Source organism: Neovison vison, chromosome 14 (assembly GCF_020171115.1).
Source record: "Neovison vison isolate M4711 chromosome 14, ASM_NN_V1, whole genome shotgun sequence".
Lineage (NCBI taxonomy): Eukaryota > Metazoa > Chordata > Mammalia > Carnivora > Mustelidae > Neogale > Neogale vison.
In genome coordinates, this window is record NC_058104.1 from 8,497,573 (window position 1) to 8,517,776 (window position 20,204).

At 44.5% G+C, this 20,204-nt stretch overlaps 2 protein-coding genes and 1 pseudogene across 2 annotated transcripts; 1 reads left to right on the forward strand and 2 right to left on the reverse strand.

Annotated features, from left to right (window-relative positions):
• Positions 1-2,865: 2,865 nt before the first annotated feature.
• Positions 2,866-2,962, reverse strand: LOC122896216 (annotated as a pseudogene).
• Positions 2,963-3,919: 957 nt separating this feature from the next.
• On the reverse strand, positions 3,920-4,897 carry GJC3 (gap junction protein gamma 3). The gene is given in 2 exon segments (XM_044232708.1): positions 3,920-3,954; positions 3,957-4,897. Coding segments are annotated over 2 exon segments (894 nt in total). The 5' UTR covers positions 4,816-4,897.
• Positions 4,898-13,100: 8,203 nt separating this feature from the next.
• Positions 13,101-13,563, forward strand: LOC122895357 (60S ribosomal protein L17-like). Its single transcript, XM_044232709.1, has one exon. The coding sequence runs from the start codon at positions 13,135-13,137 to the stop codon at positions 13,561-13,563; it is 429 nt and encodes a 142-aa protein (XP_044088644.1). The 5' UTR covers positions 13,101-13,134.
• Positions 13,564-20,204: the final 6,641 nt, after the last annotated feature.

The window sequence follows — 20,204 nt, forward strand, 5'->3', positions numbered from 1 at the left end:
TGGAGCAATTCCCGACCCTCCTACCTGAGGAGGTTGAGCCCAGAACAAAGCCTGGGGAGTGGAGCTGTAAGTGTCCTAAGGAGGACATTAAGAATAATCTGATGGGACCAGAACGTGGGTGGAAGGGAAATCAGTTTTTTCTTTAAGTGGGAGTGGTTAAGATTGGGAAGCATAGATAGATCCGTTTTGGTACCCAACTTGAACAACCACTACTTTGCTATCTCAAGAAACATCCATTGAGACTTTCAGCAAACAGTATACTTGCCTGTTTCAGGGAATTATCCGTTTCCCATCCTTGGATTTTTTATTTTATTCTTGTCACTTTATTCCTTTTCTTATGAATGAAATTTTTAAATTCCTCCTGTATCCCAATATCAGATACTGCCCTTCCCATAATATGCTCAGTAAGTAGTTCTCAAATGTCTAATTAAGTGACTTGGAATGGGGTTCCTGTGATCTCTGCGTGGAGGGTTTTGACAAAAGACAGAATATCTACTTTTTTAGATGTTCATACAACAAATAAATGCATTTTCTTTGAAAATTGAAATCTGTATTGAGAAGGAATCTGAGTCTTATTATGGACCAAGCAGGAAGAAGTGCTCTCTTCAGTTGCTGATTTTTGCCGTGAATGTGATATTAGCATGTATGTGTCTGTATGTCTGCCTGTTACTGAGTGGCAAACATAAGGTCCTATGACACCTTAAGGTCCTTATATCGTCCATCCCGCCATACTCCAGAGATGAACTTCTGTCTTTACTGAAAATATTGAGGACTGCTAAGTGACAATTTTATTCATATGGGGTCAAGACACCCCCAAATAGCTGAACAACCTTGAGAAAGAAGGACGACGTAAGAGGATTCACCCTTCCCAGTTTCAGACCTTATTCCAAAGCAACAACAATCACAACATGTGGTGCTGGGATAGGGATAAACATACAAGTCAATGGAAGAGAATTGAGAGTCCAGAAATAACTGCTAAACATTGGCAAGCAATGGATTTGCAACAAGGATGCCGAAAATCATGGAAGAAAAATGGGCTTTTCAGCAAATGGTGTTGGGACAACTGGATATCCACATGCAAAAGAATGAAGTTGAACCCTTATACCATATGTAAGAATTAACTGAAAGTCAATCAGATCTAAATGTAAAGCTGAAACTGTAAAACTCTTAGAAGGAAACATAGGTGTCCATCCACACCGCCTAGGACTAGGCATCAGTTTCTTTAAAACAACACCAAAATCACAAACAGCAAAAGAAAAACTGATAAGTTGAATTTCTTCAAAATTAAAAACTTGTGCCTTGAAGGACACAATCAGTGAAGTAAAAGACAGCCCACTGAATGCATGAAGGGAAATCCTATATCCTATGTAATCCTAAATACCCAGAATATATATCTGGAGCTAGTACCCAGAATATGTAAAGAACTCAACAACAGAGGTACAGACAACGTGATTAAAAAATGGCCAAAGGATCTGAGTAGACATTTCTCCAAAGAAAATATACCAATAGTCAATAAGCACATGAAAAGACCCTCAATATCATTAGGGAAATGCAAATCGTAGCACAATGGGACACCTCTTCACCCCCCTAGGATGGCTATAATTTAAAAAGAGAAAGGAAAAATGAGAGAGAAAAAGAAAGAAAGACAAGACAAGAGAAAAGAAAAGTAGGAAGGACATAACCATGTGTTGGCAAGGATGTGGATAAATTGGAACTGATTTATACATTGCTCCTGGGAATGAAAATCCTGCTCCTCCTGTGGAAAATAGCTAAAAAGAGTCACTGTATTCACCAGCAATTCTGCTCTTAGGTATTTACTCAAGAGAATGGAAAAACATACATCCACACAAGAACTAGTATATGAATGTTCGTAGCACCATTATTCCTAATAGCCAACAAGTAGAAACAGTTCAAATGTCCATGAACTAAAAGTGGACCAAAATGTGTAGTAAGCCTTACAACGAAATCGTTAAACCATAAAAAGGAATGAAGTAGTGATACGTACTACAACACAAATTTCCAAAATATTATGCTAAATGAAAGAAACCAGTCACAAAGACCAAGTATTGAATGACTAATTCTGTATATATGAAAGGTCCAGAATAGGAAAATTTATATATAGAGAAATATACAGAGAGAAAGTTTATCAGTGGTTGCTTAAGTTTTGGGGAGCATGGAGGTTTGGGGGTAAAAAGGGTTGTAGCGTTTCTTTTTGAGTTGATGAAAATGTCCTAAAATTGTACTCATAAATGTACAACTCTGTGATTATACTAAAAGCCGTTGAATTACATGCTTCAAGTGGATGGATTATGTGTTATGTGAACTATATTCCAATAAAGCCGTTTAAAAAGGATTATCGAGTGAATTCCGAATGATGACATTTGCTACCCACCCCCCATCCTTGGTCACTTGGCTGGACTCTGGTTATAGTAGAGGAGGGATTCTTTATAAAAACAGTTGAGTAGCAGAAAGAAAAATTATTAATTTCCTAGTTGCCGGTCCCTTGAGGGACCAAATATCTTTCTTTAGGAAGGAGCCTTACTGATTTACTCTGGGATAATTTGGTACTCAGAAGGAGAAAACCAAACAGGTAACTGCTCTTTGTTGAGAATTTGAGGGCAGGAAGAACTGAGGGGAAAGCTGTTTCTGTAGAAAGGTGGGGGGCTACAATCCCCTCGGGCAGATGGGACAAAGAGATTCGAGAAAAGAGAAGCTTGGGATGCCTGGGTGGCTCAGTGGGTTAAGCCTCTGCCTTCGGCTCAGGTTGTGATCTCAGGGTCCTGGGATCAAGCCCCGCATCAGGCTCTCTGCTCAATAGGGAGCTTGCTTCCCCACATGTCTCTCTGCCTGCCCTTCTGCCTGCTTGTGATCTCTCTCTCTCTCTCTTTCTCTCTGTGTCAATTAGCAATAATCGCGCCTCGGATAAACCTCATTGGCTATGATACTGCCACTGCGCAAAGCTCTCTCTGTGTCAAATAAATAAATAAAATCTCTTTAAAAAGAGAAGCTTGATATTTAGCTTTAAATTGTCCGTCGAATCATACTGTGATGCAATCATTCTCCCTTCCTGTTACCCCTGAACCAGCAGGAAAACTCTCCTGTCTTTTCTGGGCAGAAATGAGGGGTCTGCGTTTAAAAAGTAGGCATTTGGCCCTTCGTGTGAGTTGCTGCTGGGCTGGAGACAAAGCCAGCTGCTGTGCGCCAAGTGGAAGACAAGAATTGAGCAGAATTCACAGTGATCCTGCCTACAGGATGTGGCCGGGTGTTTGAATAAATCAGATCTGAATGTTAAAGGATGCTAGATTAGAGATGCAAAGAAGACTAGTCTAAATATGACAAACACTGTGGGGCTGGGGACCTCCGGTGGTGACAGGACTTGGAAGCTGGGGGGAGCTGAGAGCGTGGAACCAAGGGGAGAGGTAAGTAGAGTCACCTCGACAGGAAGGTGGTGTTGAGCAACAGGTGTTTATTACAGGGGAGAAGCACAGTTTTATGGAGGCCTCTGCCGGCTGCCTCTGGAACCAAGCCCGTGATAACTGCCTCTGATACCAGAAGATTCTGCAGGGAAGGCAGGAGCAAGAGTTCTCCCAGGAGGCGCTTCAGGCAGCATGGCCCGCCGTGGCCCTTGGAGATGCTTCAACAGCCTCTGCTTTGTCACAGAAATAAATCCCCACTCACTGGATGTGCAGAAGAAGATCCAGTCGTAGGTTCCCTTCGAGGTGAGGCAGGTGACCTCATAACTCTGCAAAGTAGAGAAGCAAGCGGGAGCTGAGACTTTTTCTGAGTATAAAGAGTCCTAAGTGGAAAGGCGGGAGGTAGACTGACTGAGCGCCCTGGTCCTGGTTGGTCGGAAGGAATGGTCAAACCGATGGGGGTGGGCTGGGGGATGGGCGGGAAACAGGCGTCAGAAGACATCTGCCTAGAACCTGGTTTTCTGTTTTGTAACATGCGGGAGGGGTAGAGGGACCTGCCGTGGGAAATCATGAGGACAGAGACCTCAGAAGCAGGAAGAAGAGGGGACATCATTGCCTTCTCACCTGCTTCTCGGAATGGCTCTTTGGCTTCCACTGGCTGGAAGCTATCAGTCGGTTCCTTGTGTTTTTTGGTGCTCTCTGCAGTTGGGCAGTAGTTAGAAGGAGGAGACTGGTGCTTCCAGGTCCTCCAGCATCTCCCCAGACCCAGGAGCACAAGCTCCAGAAGAGTAAACAAGAGACAGAGCCCGCTGACCCCAAACATGGTCCTGAGGAAGATGGTCTTCTCAAAGGGGCGGGACAGGTAACAGGTTGTACTACCGAGGCAAGGCTCCTGACGGCAGGCAAAGGAGCTGGGCACCTTGAGCCCATACAGATGGTACTGCACCCCCAAGGCTGCCCCCTCCAGGACCAGCCGCACCCCCAGCTGTGCCACATAGGCCCAGAGCAGCCTGGGGCTTCCCGCCCTGGGGGCATCTCTGCTCTTCTCCCCTTGGTGAATCAGCATCTCCTCCTTCACCTTCCCTGATTCTTCCCAATGCCAGATCAGATGATACAGAGTAAAACCCACATAGAGGGCGCTGGGCACAGCCACCAAGATGATCTGGAAGGCCCAGAAGCGCAGCGGGGAGAAGGGGTGGGAGGCATCGTAGCAGACGACCTTGCAGCCCGCCTGCTGAGTGTGGCACAGGAATTCGCGCTGCTCGTCGCCGTAGATCCCGGGCCCGCCAGCAGCCAGCAGCACGAGGCGGGATCCCAGGAGCACAGGAAGCAGGAGGCGCCCCACAGCGGTGGCATGCCGGCTCTCTTCAGCCAGCAGCTGCCTCAGGAACCTGCCGCACATCCTGTTAGGGAGAGAGGATGATAAGGAGGGCGGGCGTGTTGCTCCCAGTCCTTCTTGGGAGGAGGGCAAGGCCACCGCTTCACTGCGAATCCAAGGAGAGGTAAAGCAATCCTTCCTGCTCCTCTCCAAGGACCTGGCTGACTTATTACCAAGACTGACAGCTCCTTGTTCTAGGTAACGGAGTCATCTCTGTAAATTAGTGGATGTGGGGACGGCTCTCTCTTCTGCCCCCTTCCGTACCAGGCTCAGTCTGCATCACCCTCTTTGCCTCCATCCCTCAGTCCCTTAACCAAAGGCTAGTCAGAGTCCAGAGAACTGCTTCCCCAGTTGACGGCCACCAGGCCTGGGCCGACTACGGTCAGTGGCACCTGACACAGGGCTGACCCCAGGGGACCAAGCATTCTCGTGCCCCCTGCTTTTCTCCAGCACCAAGCCCTAGCTGCTCGCAGGTGTGGGGGTCTGGCCTCTGCTCCCAGATGGAGATAAAATCAGGTCAGGGGGCTCGCTGTGGATCAGCTGATCAGAATGTCAAGGCCCTCCTGAGTCTGGTGTTCTTGAGACCCAACCCGCTTTGGAAAAGGAGAACGTTTTAAGGAAAACCCAGCAGAATCTACTCAGTGAATGTAATAAGGTGTGAGGCCAGAGCCAGAGCTGACTGGATAAAAACTTGAAATTCCTCCTGCTTTGTGCATTTTTCCTTAGGCTCATCGCTCCCATGTGGCGAAAGGAGACCTTAGTCAGGAACAGACTTCAGGAATCCCTCAGTCCTTGGGATAGAAGAGCATCCTGGCTGCAAGCCCGTACTTGTCACCCCACGGAGCCCTCCTCTGGGTCCAGCCGTCCCTGTTCCGCCCAAACTCTTACACACTGATCCCCTCAGTCGCAGAAGACCCTGCGAACCTTTTACTCCCCACGGAAAATAGAGATTGACGGGGAACCAAGGAGCCCCCCCTCTTGGGCCTCTGCCTTCCGTAGCATCATCATTGAGAGAGAAGCAGCCACTTGCCCAAGGCCATGCTCCCTCCCAGACCTGCGTCCTTAGGCCCTTCCGGCTGCAACAAGGACTTACCCACCCTTGTTTCCTCTCTGCACTTGCTTAGGCACCTGTCTCCCTTTTGACTGAATTTCTAACTTTTGGACACAGGAGCAAATGAGACACACCTAATTTTGCGTCGTATCAGCTTCCCGATTAAAACACCTGGAAAGACGTGCAAGGCCATTGAAATGGGCCTCATGTGATAAATGGCAGTTGAACTGGGTATTTACCCCAAAGATACAGATGTCGTGAAAAGAAGGGCCATCTGTACCCCAATGGCCACAGTCACCAAACTGTGGAAAGAACCGAGATGCCCTTCAACGGACGAATGGATAAGGAAGATGTGGTCCATATACACTATGGAGTATTATGCCTCCATCAGAAAGGATGAATACCCAACTTTTGTAGCAACATGGACGGGACTGGAAGAGATTATGCTAAGTGAAATAAGTCAAGCAGAGAGAGTCAATTATCATATGGTTTCACTTATTTGTGGAGCATAACAAATAGCATGGAGGACAAGGGGAGTTAGAGAGGAGAAGGGTGTTGAGGGAAATTGGAAGGGGTGGTGAACCATGAGAGACTATGGACTCTGAAAAACAATCTGAGGGTTTTGAAGGGGCGGGGGGTGGGAGGTTGGGGGAACCAGGTGGTGGGTATTAGAGAGGGCACGGATTGCATGGAGCACTGGGTGTGGTGCAAAAAACAATGAATACTGTTACGCTGAAAATAAATTTTTAAAAAATGGAAAAAATAAATAAATAAATGGCAGTTGACCCTTAAACAGAGTGGGGGTTGGGACACTGACCCCTCTACAGTCAAAAATCCGCTTATAACCTTTGGCTCCTCCCCCAAAATTAACTACTTAAGCCTTCTGTTAAGCAAAAGCCTTACCAACAACATAAATAGTCAATTCACGCACATTTTGTATGTTATGGGTACTATATGCTGCATTCTTACAGGAGAAGTTGGCTACAGAGAAGAAAATGTTACTGAGAAAATCCTAAGGAAGAGAAAATACATTCACAGTAGTGTGTGTATATTGGGAAAAAACCCATGTGGAGATGTGAGGTAGAGGCAGGGGCAGCTGCAGCGACCGGCTTCGCCCCAGGACAATGATGTGCCATAGCATGGGGGCCTCCGCCCAACAGTGGCAGCTTCCAGGTGACCCCTCAGGCAGGGATGGCCACCCCATCTGCCTGGAGGTGTGCCACTAGCCTGTGGCCATCAACAGCTTCAGCTACCCATGCATGCCCACCTCCAGGAGCTGCCTTGAGGAGGAGTCTGGGCCCGGTGGGTAGGAACCCAGGGCCCACGCCTGCCCTGGCAAGTCTGAGCCCCCCATTGGGCTGGAGATTACTTTTTTAAAAATCCACATGCAAGTGGTCCAGCAGGGTTCACATCCGTGTTGTTCAAGGGTCACCTGTATAGATAAGGACAAGCTGTTATGCTGACCCTTAGGCAGAATGGTCACTTCTGTGCAGTAGAAAGGGTTGGATTGAGATGCTTCCAAGGGAACCATTAAAAAGGGCTTAATTGACCAGAGGACCATGCCACCATCCACCAACCGTGAGAAACCATATTTGGAGCCACTGCCAGTCGGAGTTCGAGCCTCTTCTACGTGCTTCTCAGTCCTAGGTTTCTACCTCCATCATAGACTATGAAAAATCAGAAGTATATCAAACCACTGAAGATTCTTCTCCATAAAATTAGGTTAAAATCTTTTAGAAGAAATCTATTTTCAGTCCTTAGAAAGAGGCAAAATTGGCCTCATGATTAAAGATGGCAGATTGAAGATAGAAATTTATCCCCTCTCATTCCTGAGACTCCTTGAAAACAAGAATAGATGGATCTTTAAGTGTTTAAACTCACTACCAACAAGAGAGATATCACACGACTTATAGCACAACAACAATCCACTTTGAAAGCAAATCAGACTGTGGTTTTGGCCAGCATACCAGGTTATTCTTCTGGAATTCAGAGAAAGAAAAGGAATTGTTAAAAATAAGAAAAGGCAAATAGATACGGGAAATCTGTGTCCTAATTTGAAAATCAAGACCACAATAAAGCAAAGTCACTCGCTTATTTATTGGATGAGAAAACACTTGGTGACGTGCCTGGAAAAGAGCAGGTTGTGTTTGGAGAGATCCTGAGTTCCACAGAGGACCAGAAGGAAGGCCGGCTTCCAATGCTGGCCGTGGGTCTCAGCCTCAGCACCAGTGATATCTCGGACCTAAGCATTTTGTTTGGATGCGTAGTGAGACATTTGGCAGCATTCCTGGCCTCAGTCCACTGGATGCCAGCAGCACGCTTCTCCCCTCCAACCCCCAGATATCTCTGGACACTGCTGAATGTCCCATGGGGGCCGATTCACCCCTGGCTGAGAACCACAGCCTTAGGAGGACACTGGCCCATCACTACTCCAGTTCTGAAAGGCAAGACCTCCATACTGGCACATCTCAGAGGGCTTGCATTTGGTGGGACATGATGATCAGCCCGTTTCTGGGCTGCTTGCACATCCTCCCTCCACAAGCCCTGTCTGTGAGGAAGCCTGCAGCCCCTCCCTGCCTCATTCTTCCACAAGGTCCTTGCACTTAGGGGAGGCAGCCTCGGCTGCTGGGGGCTCCTGCCCTGGTTCTCCTGGAGCATTGCCAGACTAAAGACTAGTATGGTAAATTCTCAGATCTGGCTCTCAGCCTCACTTCATTTCAAAGGGCAGACCCAGCACACTCTAAATGCATTTCCAGTATTCCCAGGAAACCTGGGATCTAACACAGAGCAGGCTTGGCATAGTCCAATGCTGGGAGATTGAGTAGTTCTTTTTTTTTTTTTTTTAAGATTCTATTTATTTGAATTGAGAGAGAGAGAGAGAGAGCACAAGCAGGGGGAGGCAGAAGGACAGAGGGAGAGGGAGAAGCAGATGAGCAGGGAGCCCATGTGGAGCTTGATCCCAGGACCCCGGGATCATGACCTGAGCCAAACGCAGACGCTTGACTGACTGAGCCACCCAGGCGACCCGGATTTTGAGTCATTCTTGGAGGCCCTATCTCTGGCTCTTCTCTCCCTCCTGTGCCCACCACAGATCCATAACCAGACACCTAACATCTTCTGAGAGGCTCTGGGACCTGAACTGGGGTCTCCAGAGCTCACCAGAGAACTTGGAGATTTGGGAGGGAGAGAGGAAAAAGCAGGACTAAAGGACTTGATTTGAAGCTGCCATTTCTAATTCTGAGCCCCCTTCTGATCCTCTTGCCTGTGACACCACAAATTCTGGGACCTCCTGGAAGGTTCACACAAAATCGTGCTCCATCTCCTAAAGTCTTCAGACCGAAGGGGTTTTCCTTAAAAATCCAGGACCTAAACACGGGCCTGCCTCCTCCCTCATCCCCTGTTTTCTTGGGAGCCCATGGTCCCCCCGTCTGTTAGCCCTCTGGCTTCATTCTCTGAGACCCACACTGGCCTCCCACAAACACATCTGCAGCTTTGCCCATGGATCCTGAGCCCCTGAGCTAGAGCTGGACCAGGAAAGCTGAGGGCTCAGCCTTCTTTTCAAGGCTCCACTCAAGGACACCACTCTGTTTCCAGGAGTGGAGAAATAGTTTGAAAATAAATCTTTAGGGAAGGAGTTGGAAGGATATGAACACTGTCGAGATTTTAGTTGATAAAGCAATACCCATGAGCTCAAGATTTGGAGGAGGGTGGAAAGCCCAGAGTATGACGGGATTTTCAAACATGTAAATAGTTTTTTTTTTTTTAAATTCCATCATGATTTTGCTAAGAATTTTTCTAAGCATCTCTATTCTTTGGGAGAAGAATTTCAGGATTCCGGTGGTAACAGAAGCCCTCTCAGCCAAGTAAGGCATGAGGAAGAGATGTGCCCCTGAGGACAGTGCTGGACCCGGCTCACTGCTCCCATAGTTCCCCGTCTGGCCTGGAAAACATTCCAGACTTTTTACCCAAAATGTGATTCCCTGATGCACTGGCATTTCCAGGAATGCAAGTTCTCAGGCTGCATTCCAGGCTTAGCAAATCAAATCTGAATTGTAGTAATACCCCACCACCACCACCCCCCCGCCGGTCCCTGGCAGTTGCATTTGAGTTAGAGACGCCCAGTGTAGCACCCAGGCAACCCCCACTCCTGCTCCCCCCAGAGCCCTGGGCCAGCCCAGCTGCCCTCTGCCCAGCACTCACCTGGCAGCACTAGCAAGAGCACCAACAGCAGGGGAACAGGCAGGCAGAGTCCTCAGGCTGGAGCCAGCAGGGGCCCGGCTCTCCCCCAGGCCCTGCCTCCCGCCACCACCCACGTCTTCCCCCTCCCCTCTTCATTCCTGGCAGCCTTAGCGGAGGGTATGAGAATGGCAGCTGGAGGAGCAGGCAGCCCTGCTGTTGAAAAAGGGGCTCTGGAAAATAACCCTCTTGTTGGGGGTGAGGCTACCTCTTCCAGGTACACTGAAATGGGGGGTTTGGAAATCATCTGGAAGGAGAGCAATGGCCTCAGCATGGGGGGGAAGGGGCAGGGCTCACAGGCAACAACAGATAGAATTTCTAGAAGTTTAATTCTCTGCAAAGCCCCCCACTCTCCTGGGCAAAGTATCCAAAGCATAAGTTTACCCACAAAAGAATGTGCATGTGTGTGTGTGCATGCACACACACACTTGGCTGGGAGAAATAGCACAGGCTTCCCCTCAGCATGGTGGGCATCTGCTCCACGTCCCTCAGCAGTTTAGGGAACCCAGCCCTCTCCACCAGTCCCAGAGAGAACTGCGACACCTGCCTGCACCCATTCCTGTCCCCATTGCTGGAGCCAGGAGCCCCTTCAGAGGAAGGAAGGGGCAAGACTGGGTCAGCAGGCAGTGGGTAAGAGAACATCCCTTGACCAGAGCCAACCCTGCTCTCTTCAAGGAGAGCTGGAGGGCCCCTCGGTTCCAGATGCTACCCCTGTGGGCCTTTGGGGCATCGTTCCCTATCTTCTAGCATTTAACATTGTTACAGAGAAGTTTAAGTCCAGCTTGATAGTCTTCACATTTTAAGTGATTCCATCTCCTTGACAGTTTGCCGAATGATTTTTTTTTTTTTAACCCTTGGAGCCTTTTAACTCCTCCAGGGGATTCCATTAAGCAAGATATAAGTTGGCATCTTTATGTTCACATCTGGTCCACAGGATATTTGCATGCAACCTTAGGGCCAAAAAACTCTAAGCATACAGTTCCAGTGCAGCGCCATCTCCTCCCCTTCATCTGCCGGAGAGTCTGTCTCTTGCCTTTTTCACTTTTCAGGCAGGAGTCGATGAACATGTCCTAGTCCCCCTCTCTAGGCTTAAGATGAAGGAAGTGGCACCTTCACCCCTTGCCCTTGAGGAGAACTAACGGCATATCTCTTTCCAAAGATAATTCTCTCTCTGACTTCCAACAGCTCCGCCATGTTATACAACTCAGATGTGGGCACAGAGCTTGAGAATGACATAATCATTATGTATTCATTTATTGGGGGCTTTTTTTTCCCCCTTGAAATATTTCATCTCAGATTAGCAAATCACTTCAGAATTCATACATGCTGTATTTTTTAAAACATTATATCTCGAAACCCCAAGTTTTCCAACTTAAGCCCTGTTACACTAACATTTATTCAGTACTTAGTAAGTAAATGGTGAATTTTCTAAGTGCTAGATGGCTACTAATTCGCTTATCCCCCATGACAACCTCATGATAAAAGTCTGTTATCCTCTTTTACAGAGGAGAGAGGTGATGTAACTTATTCAAGGTTGACCAGCTAGTGAGTTGGAGAAGTTGGGATTTGAATAGGCAGTGTGATTACAGATGGCAAACCCTTAAACACTACAGTATGACTAGCTTCCCCATTATTCAAATCAGCACCTTGAAAGGGCTTCTGACTGTAAACCCATTGTAATTTCGTACCCTCAAGAAAATTAACATCTTCTCCTTATATGTTCTACACCTCATTGACTAACTTGACCATTCATCCTGGATCCCAACCAAAAACTTGGGCATCATCACCGACAACCTCTCCTTCATGGACCAACATCTTCTCAACTAATATTCATTGGGTGTATGTGTGTATATATCAAATTCTGTTCATTCATTCATCCACTGATGGAATCTGGATTGCTTTCAAACCTTCTTGGTGATTGTGAATACGGCTGCTGTGAACACAGGTGTGCCAAATTTCCTTCTTCTAGAAACACAACCTTCTATAGTTTTTCTACCGGGGAACTGTCGGGGGTAAACTCTTTTCATCCTCTTTGGTCTTAAAGTGCTTTCATTTTATCCTCAATCTTGAACTATTATTTAGTTGGCTAGAGAATTCTTGATTGATGGTTATTTTCTTTCAGAACTTTAAAGGTATTATTTAATTGCCTTCTCCTATCTAGTGGGTTTTTGTCTTTTCTGTAAAATGCCTATAGTAGACCACATGATGCCCCCCAAGATACCCACATCATAATCCCCAGAGCCTGTGAATGTTGACTTATATCGGAAATGGGACTCTGCAGATGTGATTAAGTTAAGGATCCTGAGATGTGGGCACTCATGGATTGTCTGAGTGGGCCTGACGACATCACAGGATTCCTTATAAAAAAGGAGGCAAAAGGGGGCGCCTGGGTGGCTCAGAGGGTTAAAGCGTCTGCCTTCAGCTCAGGTCTTGATCCCAGGGTCCTGGGTTAGAGCCCCACATCAGGCTCTCTGCTCAGCTGAGTCTGCCTCCCCCACTCTCTCTCTCTCTGCCTGCCTCTCTGCCTACTTGTGATCTCTGTCTATCAAATAAATAAATCAAATCTTTAAAAAAAAAAAAAGCTATCTGTTCTAATAGAAATTAAGGTAATAGGGTTGATTATATTAAGAGACACTTTCAGCCAATAGTGAATTTAGTAAGAAATTTCCTCGTGCTCTTCCTCTCAGCGGCCTGGAGTGACCTCTGAAAATCATTAGCTATTCGCTTGACCCGGAAAACCCTACGAAATCATGCAAGTCAAGAGGTTCAAATCTGGGACGCCTGGGTGGCTCAGTTGGTTAAGCAGCTGCCTTCGGCTCAGGTCATGATCCCAGCGTCCGGGGATCGAGTCCCACATCGGGCTCCTTGCTCAGCAGGGAGCCTGCTTCTCCCTCTGCCTCTGCCTGCCATTCTGTCTGCCTGTGCTTGCTCTCTCCCCCTCTCTCTCTCTGATAAATAAAAATCTTTAAAAAAAAAAAATTAAAAAAAAAAAAAGAGGTTCAAATCTCCATGTTCACTTTAAGAACACACATGAAACTGCTCAGGCCATCAAGGGTATGCATATCCGAAAAGCCACCAAGTATCTGAAAGACGTCACTTTGCAGCAGTGTGTGCCATTCCGTCACTACAGTGGTGGAGTTGGTAGGTGTGCCCAGGCCAGACAGTGGGGCTGGACACAAGGTCGGTGGCCCAAAAAGAGTGCTGAATTTTTACTGCACATGCTTAAAAATGCAGAGAGTAATGCTGAACTTAAGGGCTTAGATGTCGATTCCCTGGTCATTGAGCACATTCAGGTGAACAAAGCCCCCAAGATGCGGCGTAGGACTTACAGGGCTCATGGTCGCATTAACCCATACGTGAGCTCTCCCTGCCACACTGAGATGATCCTTACTGAAAAAGAGCAGATTGTTCCTAAACCAGAAGAGGAGGTTGCACAGAAGAAAAAGATATCCCAGAAGAAACAAAAACTTATGGCCGAGGAGTAAATTTGCACAGAATAAATGCAAATAAAAATAAAAAATAAAAATAAAATAATTTCTTCATGAGGAGCCTGAGTGGTACAGTCGGCTAAGCATCTGACTCTTGGTTTCAGCTCTGGTCATCATCTCAGGGTTGTGAGATCAAACCCCATGCTGGGTGTGAAGCCCACCTTAAAAAAAATAAAAATAAAATAGCCAGAGATGAATTTATGTTAAATTTTGACTTTTTGGGAGTGGCTGGGTGGCTCAGTTGGTTAAACATCTGTCTTCAGCTCAGGTTGTGATCCCAGGGTCCTGGGATTAGGATTGAGCCCCGTGTCTGGGCCCCTTGCTCAATGGGAAGCCTGCTTCTCCCTCTCCCTCTGTCTACTGCTTACCCTGCTTGTGCACGCTCTCTCTCTCTCTCTGTCAAATGAATAAATAAAACCATAAAAAAAAAAAAAAGAAATTAGAACATTTTGAAATACAAGTCAATAATAATTATTTTAATCAATATATATTTATATATGCTCGATACATATATATAGAGAGATATAGATCTATAGATGTAAAATTTTAATTCCAGGAGAGTTAACATACAGTGTTAATATTAGTTTCAAATGTATGATATAGTGATTTGACAATTCTATACATTATTCACTGCTAGTTATGATAAGGATTTTACACATATTTCTAACATGGAATCAGTTTGTATACTAATCAGATCAATAGCTTCTTACCACATAACAAAAGCTATGTTATTTTGCTCTGCTAACTATACTACATCTGATGCAATGGTTAAAAATTGGGGCTCCTATGGGTGCCTGGGTGGCTCAGTGGGTTAAAGCCTCTACCTTCAGCTCAGGTCATGATCTCAGGGTCCTGGGATGGAGCCCCACATTGGGCTCTCTGCTCCGCGGGGAACCTGCTTCCTCCTCTTTTTCTGTCTGCCTCTCTGCCTACTTGTGATCTCCGTCTATCAAATAAATAAAATAAAATCTTTTTTAAAAAATTGGGTCTCCTACTGGGTTAATTTTTCAGTGGTCCACCGCCATCTGTTATTATCCATTCTATGATCCATTATTGAAGGCCCAGACTAATGAATTCAGTGGGAATACGATGGAGACCACTCCCATGCATTTCGTAATTATCTGTAGATGCCGCTGATTTCTGCTATTTCTCCTACGATGTAATATTGTTTTCCATTTACTATCTTGGCCGAGTGTGAGTTTGTGGGGAGAAGGGTTCGTTTAGCCTTTGCAACCCACATTTGACCCTTGAACGGTGCAGGGGTTAGGGACAGTGACCCCTGTGCCATTGAAAATCCATGTATAACTTTTGACTCTCCAAAAACTCAACCAGTAATAGAACTGCAAGAGATCATTTTTATTGCAATACATCATTTCCTGGAGAGAAGAACTGCTCTCTGGGAGATGATTAGCATCTGATGTTTTATTTTTTTTAATATTTTATTTATTTATTTGACAGAGAGAAAGATCACAGGTAGGCAGAGAGGCAGGCAGAGAGAGAGGAAGAAGCAGGCTCCCTGCTGAGCAGAGCCCAACGTGGGGCTCCATCCCAGGACCCTGGAATCATGACCCGAGCCGAAGGCAGAGGCTTTAACCCACTGAGCCATCCAGGCGCCCCAGCATCTGATGTTTTAAATGGGTACTCACACTTGAGTTCACCGCAGTAGCAACAGGAAGTGGCTATGAAATCATGACGGTAAAATATGTACTGCAGCTAATTTTGTGCAGTTAGGATTTAAGACCACATCTTTACATTTGTTTACATTTCTCTTGATTGCAAATAGCACTATGTATAGTCTGCAAGTGTGTGTGTAAGTTTTGATAAATTTTAACTTTTTAAAATAAGATTTGTGGGGGCACCTAACTGGCTCACTCGGTGGAGCATATGACTCTTAATCTCAGGGCTGTGAGTTCAAGCCCCATATTGGGTGTAGAGATTACTTTTTTAAAAATCTTAAAAAATAAAATAAAATAGACCCATGATTTTTCATGGTAGTAAATGATAAAACAGATTGTATCTACATATATGATATACCTTTTACTTAATATTTTCAATATTTCTAGGCTATATGGTTCATCTGTGACTCAAAAGTTTTCAAATTGTTTCAAATCTCCCCCAAAATGTTTCCAATATGTTTATTGAAATTATCTTCAAATAAGGCTAAAGACATCCTACTGAAGAGTGAATGGGTCCATCAGGAAATTAAAGAATAATTTTAAAAATTCATGGAAACAAATGAAAATGAAAACTCAACTGTTCAGAGCACTTGGGATTCAACAAAGGCAGACCTAAGAGGGAAGTATATAGCAATACAAGCCTTTCTCAAGAAATAGGAAAAGTCTGGGGCGCCTGGATGGCTCAGTGGGTTAAAGCCTCTGCCTTCAGCTCAGGTCATGATCCCAGGGTCCTGGGATCGAGCCCCACATTGGGCTCTCTGCTCAGCAGGGAGCCTGCTTCCTCCTCTCTCTCTGCCTGCTTCTCTGTGATCTCTGTCTGTCAAATAAATAAATAAAATTTAAAAAAAAAGAAATAGGAAAGGTCTCAAATATACAACCTAACCCTACACCTAAAGGAGCTGGAGAGAGAAAAGCAAATAAAGCCTAAACCCAGCAGGGGAAGAGAAAAAATAAAGATTAGAGCAGAAGTCAATGAAATAGAAACTGAAAGAACAGTAGAACGGAACAACGAAACTAGGAACTGGTTTGTTAAAAGAATTAATAAGATTGCTAACCTTACCCTAGCCAGACTTATCAAAAAGAAAAGAGAAAGGACCCAAATTAATAAAATCATCAGTGAAAGAGGAGGGATCACAACCAACACCAAAGAAATAGAATTATAAGAACATATTATGAGCAACTATATGCCAACAAATCAGGCAATCTGGAAGAAATGGATGCATTCCTAGAAAAGTATAAACTACCAAAACTGAAACAGGAAAAAATGGAAAACCTGAACAGATCCATAACCAGTAAGGAAATTGAAGCAGTCATCAAACACTCCCAACAAACCAGAGTCCAGGACTGGATGGCTTCCCAGGGAAATTCTACCAAATGTTTACAGAAGAATTAATATTTATTCTTCTGAAGCTGTTTCAGAAAGTAGAAATGGAAGGGAAACTTCTAAGCTCTTTCTATGAGGCCAGCATTACTTTGATCCCAAAACCAGGCAAACACCTCACCAGAAAGGAGAACTACAGACCAATATCCCCAGTGAATACAGAGGCAAAAATCCTCACCAAAATGCTAACCAGTAGGATCCAACAGTACATTAACAGGATTATTCACCACAACCAAGTGAGATTTATTCCTGGGCTGGAAGGGTGGTTCAACATCTGCAAATCAATCAAGGTAGTATACTACATTAATGAAAGAAGGGACAAGAACCATATGATCCTCTCAATAGTTGCAGAAAAAGCATTTGATAAAGTATAGTATCCTTTTTTGATTAAAACTCTCCACAGTGTAGGGATAGAAGGCATGTACCTCAATATCATAAAAGCCATCTATGAAAAAAACATATAAAATATCATTCTCACTGAAAAAAGACTGAGAGCTTTCCCCCTAAGGTCAGGAACACAGCAGGGATGCCCACTCTCACCACTGTTGTTCAACATAGTACTAGAAGTCCTAGCCCTAGCAATCAGACAACAAAAAGAAAAAAAAAAAAGCATCCGAATTGGCAAAGAAGATGTCAAACTCCCACTCTTCACAGAATTGGCAAAGAAGATGTCAAACTCCCACTCTTCACAGAATTGGCAAAGAAGATGTCAAACTCCCACTCTTCACAGATGACATGATACTCTATGTGGAAAACCCAAAAGACTCCACCCTCAAATTGGTAGAACTCATATAGGAGTTCAGGAACGAGGCAGGATATAAAAATCAATGTACAGAAATCAGTTGCATTTCTATACACTAACAATGAAACAGAAGAAAGGGAAATTAAGGACTTGATCCCATTTATGATTGCACCAAAACCCATAAGATACTTAGTAATAAACCCAACCAAAGAGGCAAAGGATCTGTACTCAGAAAACTATGGTACACTCATGAAGTAAATTGAGGAAGACCCAAAGAAATGAAAAAACATTCCATGCTCATGGATTGGAAATATTTTCACAAATATTGTGAAAATGTCATGCTACCTAGAACAGTCTACACATTTAATGCAATCCCTATCAAAATACCATCAACTTCTTTCAAAGAAATGGAACAAGTAATCCTAAAATTTGTATGGAACCAGAAAAGATGCCAAAAAGCCAAAAGGATGTTGGAAAAGAAAACCAAAGCTGGTGGCATCACAATGCCAGACTTCAAACTTTATTACAAAGCTGTAATCATCAATACAGTATGGTGCTGGTACAAAAACAGACACATAGATCCATAGAACAGAATAGACAGACCCTCAACTCTGAGGTCAACTAATTGTCGACAAAGCAGGAAAGAATATCCAATGGAAAAATGACAGTCTCTTCAACAATTGGTGTTGGGAAAATTGGACAACCACAAGCAGAAGAATGAAACTGGACCGTCTTCTTACACCATGCACAAAGATAAATGGATGAAAGACCTAAATGTGAGACAAGAATCCATCAAAATTGTAGAGGAGAACACAGGGAGAAACTGCTTTGACCTCAGCCAGAGCAACTGCTTGTTAGACACATCTCCAAGGGCAAGGGAAACAAAGGCCAAAATGAACTATTGGGACTTCATCAAGAAAAAAAGCTTTGGCACAGCAAAGGAAACAGTCAACAAGACCAAAAGAAAAACAACCGAATGGGAGTAGATATTTGCAAATGTCTTATCAGATAAAGGGCTAGTACCCAAAATCTATAAAGAACTTATCAAACTCAACACCCAAAGAACAAATAATCCAATCAAAAAATGGGCATCGGGCTCTCTGCTCAGCGGGGAGCCTGCTTCCCTCTCTCTCTCTCTCTCTCTCTCTGCCTGCCTCTCTGTGTACTTGTGATCTCTGTCTGTCAAATAAACAAATAAAATCTTTAAAAAAAAAAATGGGCAGAAGACATGAGCAGACTTTTCTCCAAAGAAGACATCGAAATAGCCAACAGACACAAGATAAAATGCTCAACATCCCTCAGCATCAGGGAAATACAAATCAAAACCACAATGAGATACCACCTCACACCAGCCCGATGGCTAAAATTAGTAAGTCAGGCAATGGCAGATGTTGGCAAGGATGTGGATAAAGGGGAACACCCTTACACTGTTGGTGGGAATGCAAGCTGGCGCTGCCACTCTGGAAAACAGTATGGAGCTTCCTCAAAAAGTTGAAAATAGTGCTACCTTATGACCCAGCAACACACTACTGGGTATTTACCCTAAACATACAAATGTAGTGGTCCAAAGAGGTACCTGTACCCCAATGTTTATAGCAGCAGTGTCCACAATAGCCAGACTATGGAAAGAGCTCAATGTCTATTGACAGATGAATGAATAAAGAAGATGTGGTATATATACACAATGGAATACTACTCAGCCACCAAAAAAATGAAATCTTGCCATTTGCAGCAACATGGATGGTACTAGAGAATATTACGCTAAGCAAAAATAAGTCAATCAGAGAAAGACAATTATCATATGCTTTCACTCATGTGGAATTTAAGCAACAAAACAGAGGTTAATGAGGGGAACAGAGAAAAAAAATAAAACAAGATGAAATCAGAGAGGGAGACAAACCATAAAATTTATGCCTAATCATAGAGGCAAAAAAAAAAAAAAAAGGAAAGTGTTCCAGTTCTGTGGGAGGATAGGGTAACTGGGTGATGACACTAAGGAGGGCATGTGAAGTAATGAGCCCTGTGTATTATATAAGACTGATGAATCATCGACTTCTACCTCTGAAATTAATAATACATTTTTGTTAATTAATTGAATTTAAATTTAAAAAAAAATTTAAAAATTGCAATTTAAAAAAAAAAAGAAAAGAAAAAATCTTCATATAAGTGGACCCACACAGTTCAAACCCAAACAATGTAGGTTTGAAGGGTCAATTGTAATAGTATTACTCCATTGGTCAAGGAACCTATGTTGGATTTAGCCACACACTAAGCTTATCCATCCTAATTTTACATTCTGGAGCATGGAAAGTGACTACCATATGGGACTACCATATGGGTAGAGCCAGTGACTATAAGATGTACTGGGAGAGAGAACTGGACCAGGTCTCCATTTATTGCCAGACCTCCATATGCATTATGGTGGAGTGTCCTCAGGTTTGTCAGTGTCAAGTCGAATCATGTATCCAACTGTCCTCAGAAGATTTCAGGATTCCCCTTCCCTTTTGCATGGCTTCTTTGAGTAAGTGACTATAGGTTACCATGGGGAAGCACTCAGGGAATCACTACTACATACACCTGACATGACTCTGTCCACATGGAGCTCCAACTGCATCTTCAATCAATAGGCTCTCCGTCTAACTTACTTAAAATTAACAGTGCTCAGAACTAACTTGGCTCGGAAATGAAGAGCTTAGGATTTGCATGAAGGTGGCTTTTCTTGATCTTTTTTTTTTAAGATTTTATTTATTTATTTGACAGAGAGAGATCACAAGTAGGCAGAGGAGTAGGCAGAGAGGGGAGGGAAACAGGCTCCCCGCCGAGCAGAGAGCCCAATGTG

What these genes read in the sequence shown, in the direction of transcription:
- LOC122895357 (XM_044232709.1), top strand. Translation starts at nt 13,135, where the DNA reads ATGCATATCCGAAAAGCCACCAAGTATCTGAAAGACGTCACTTTGCAG.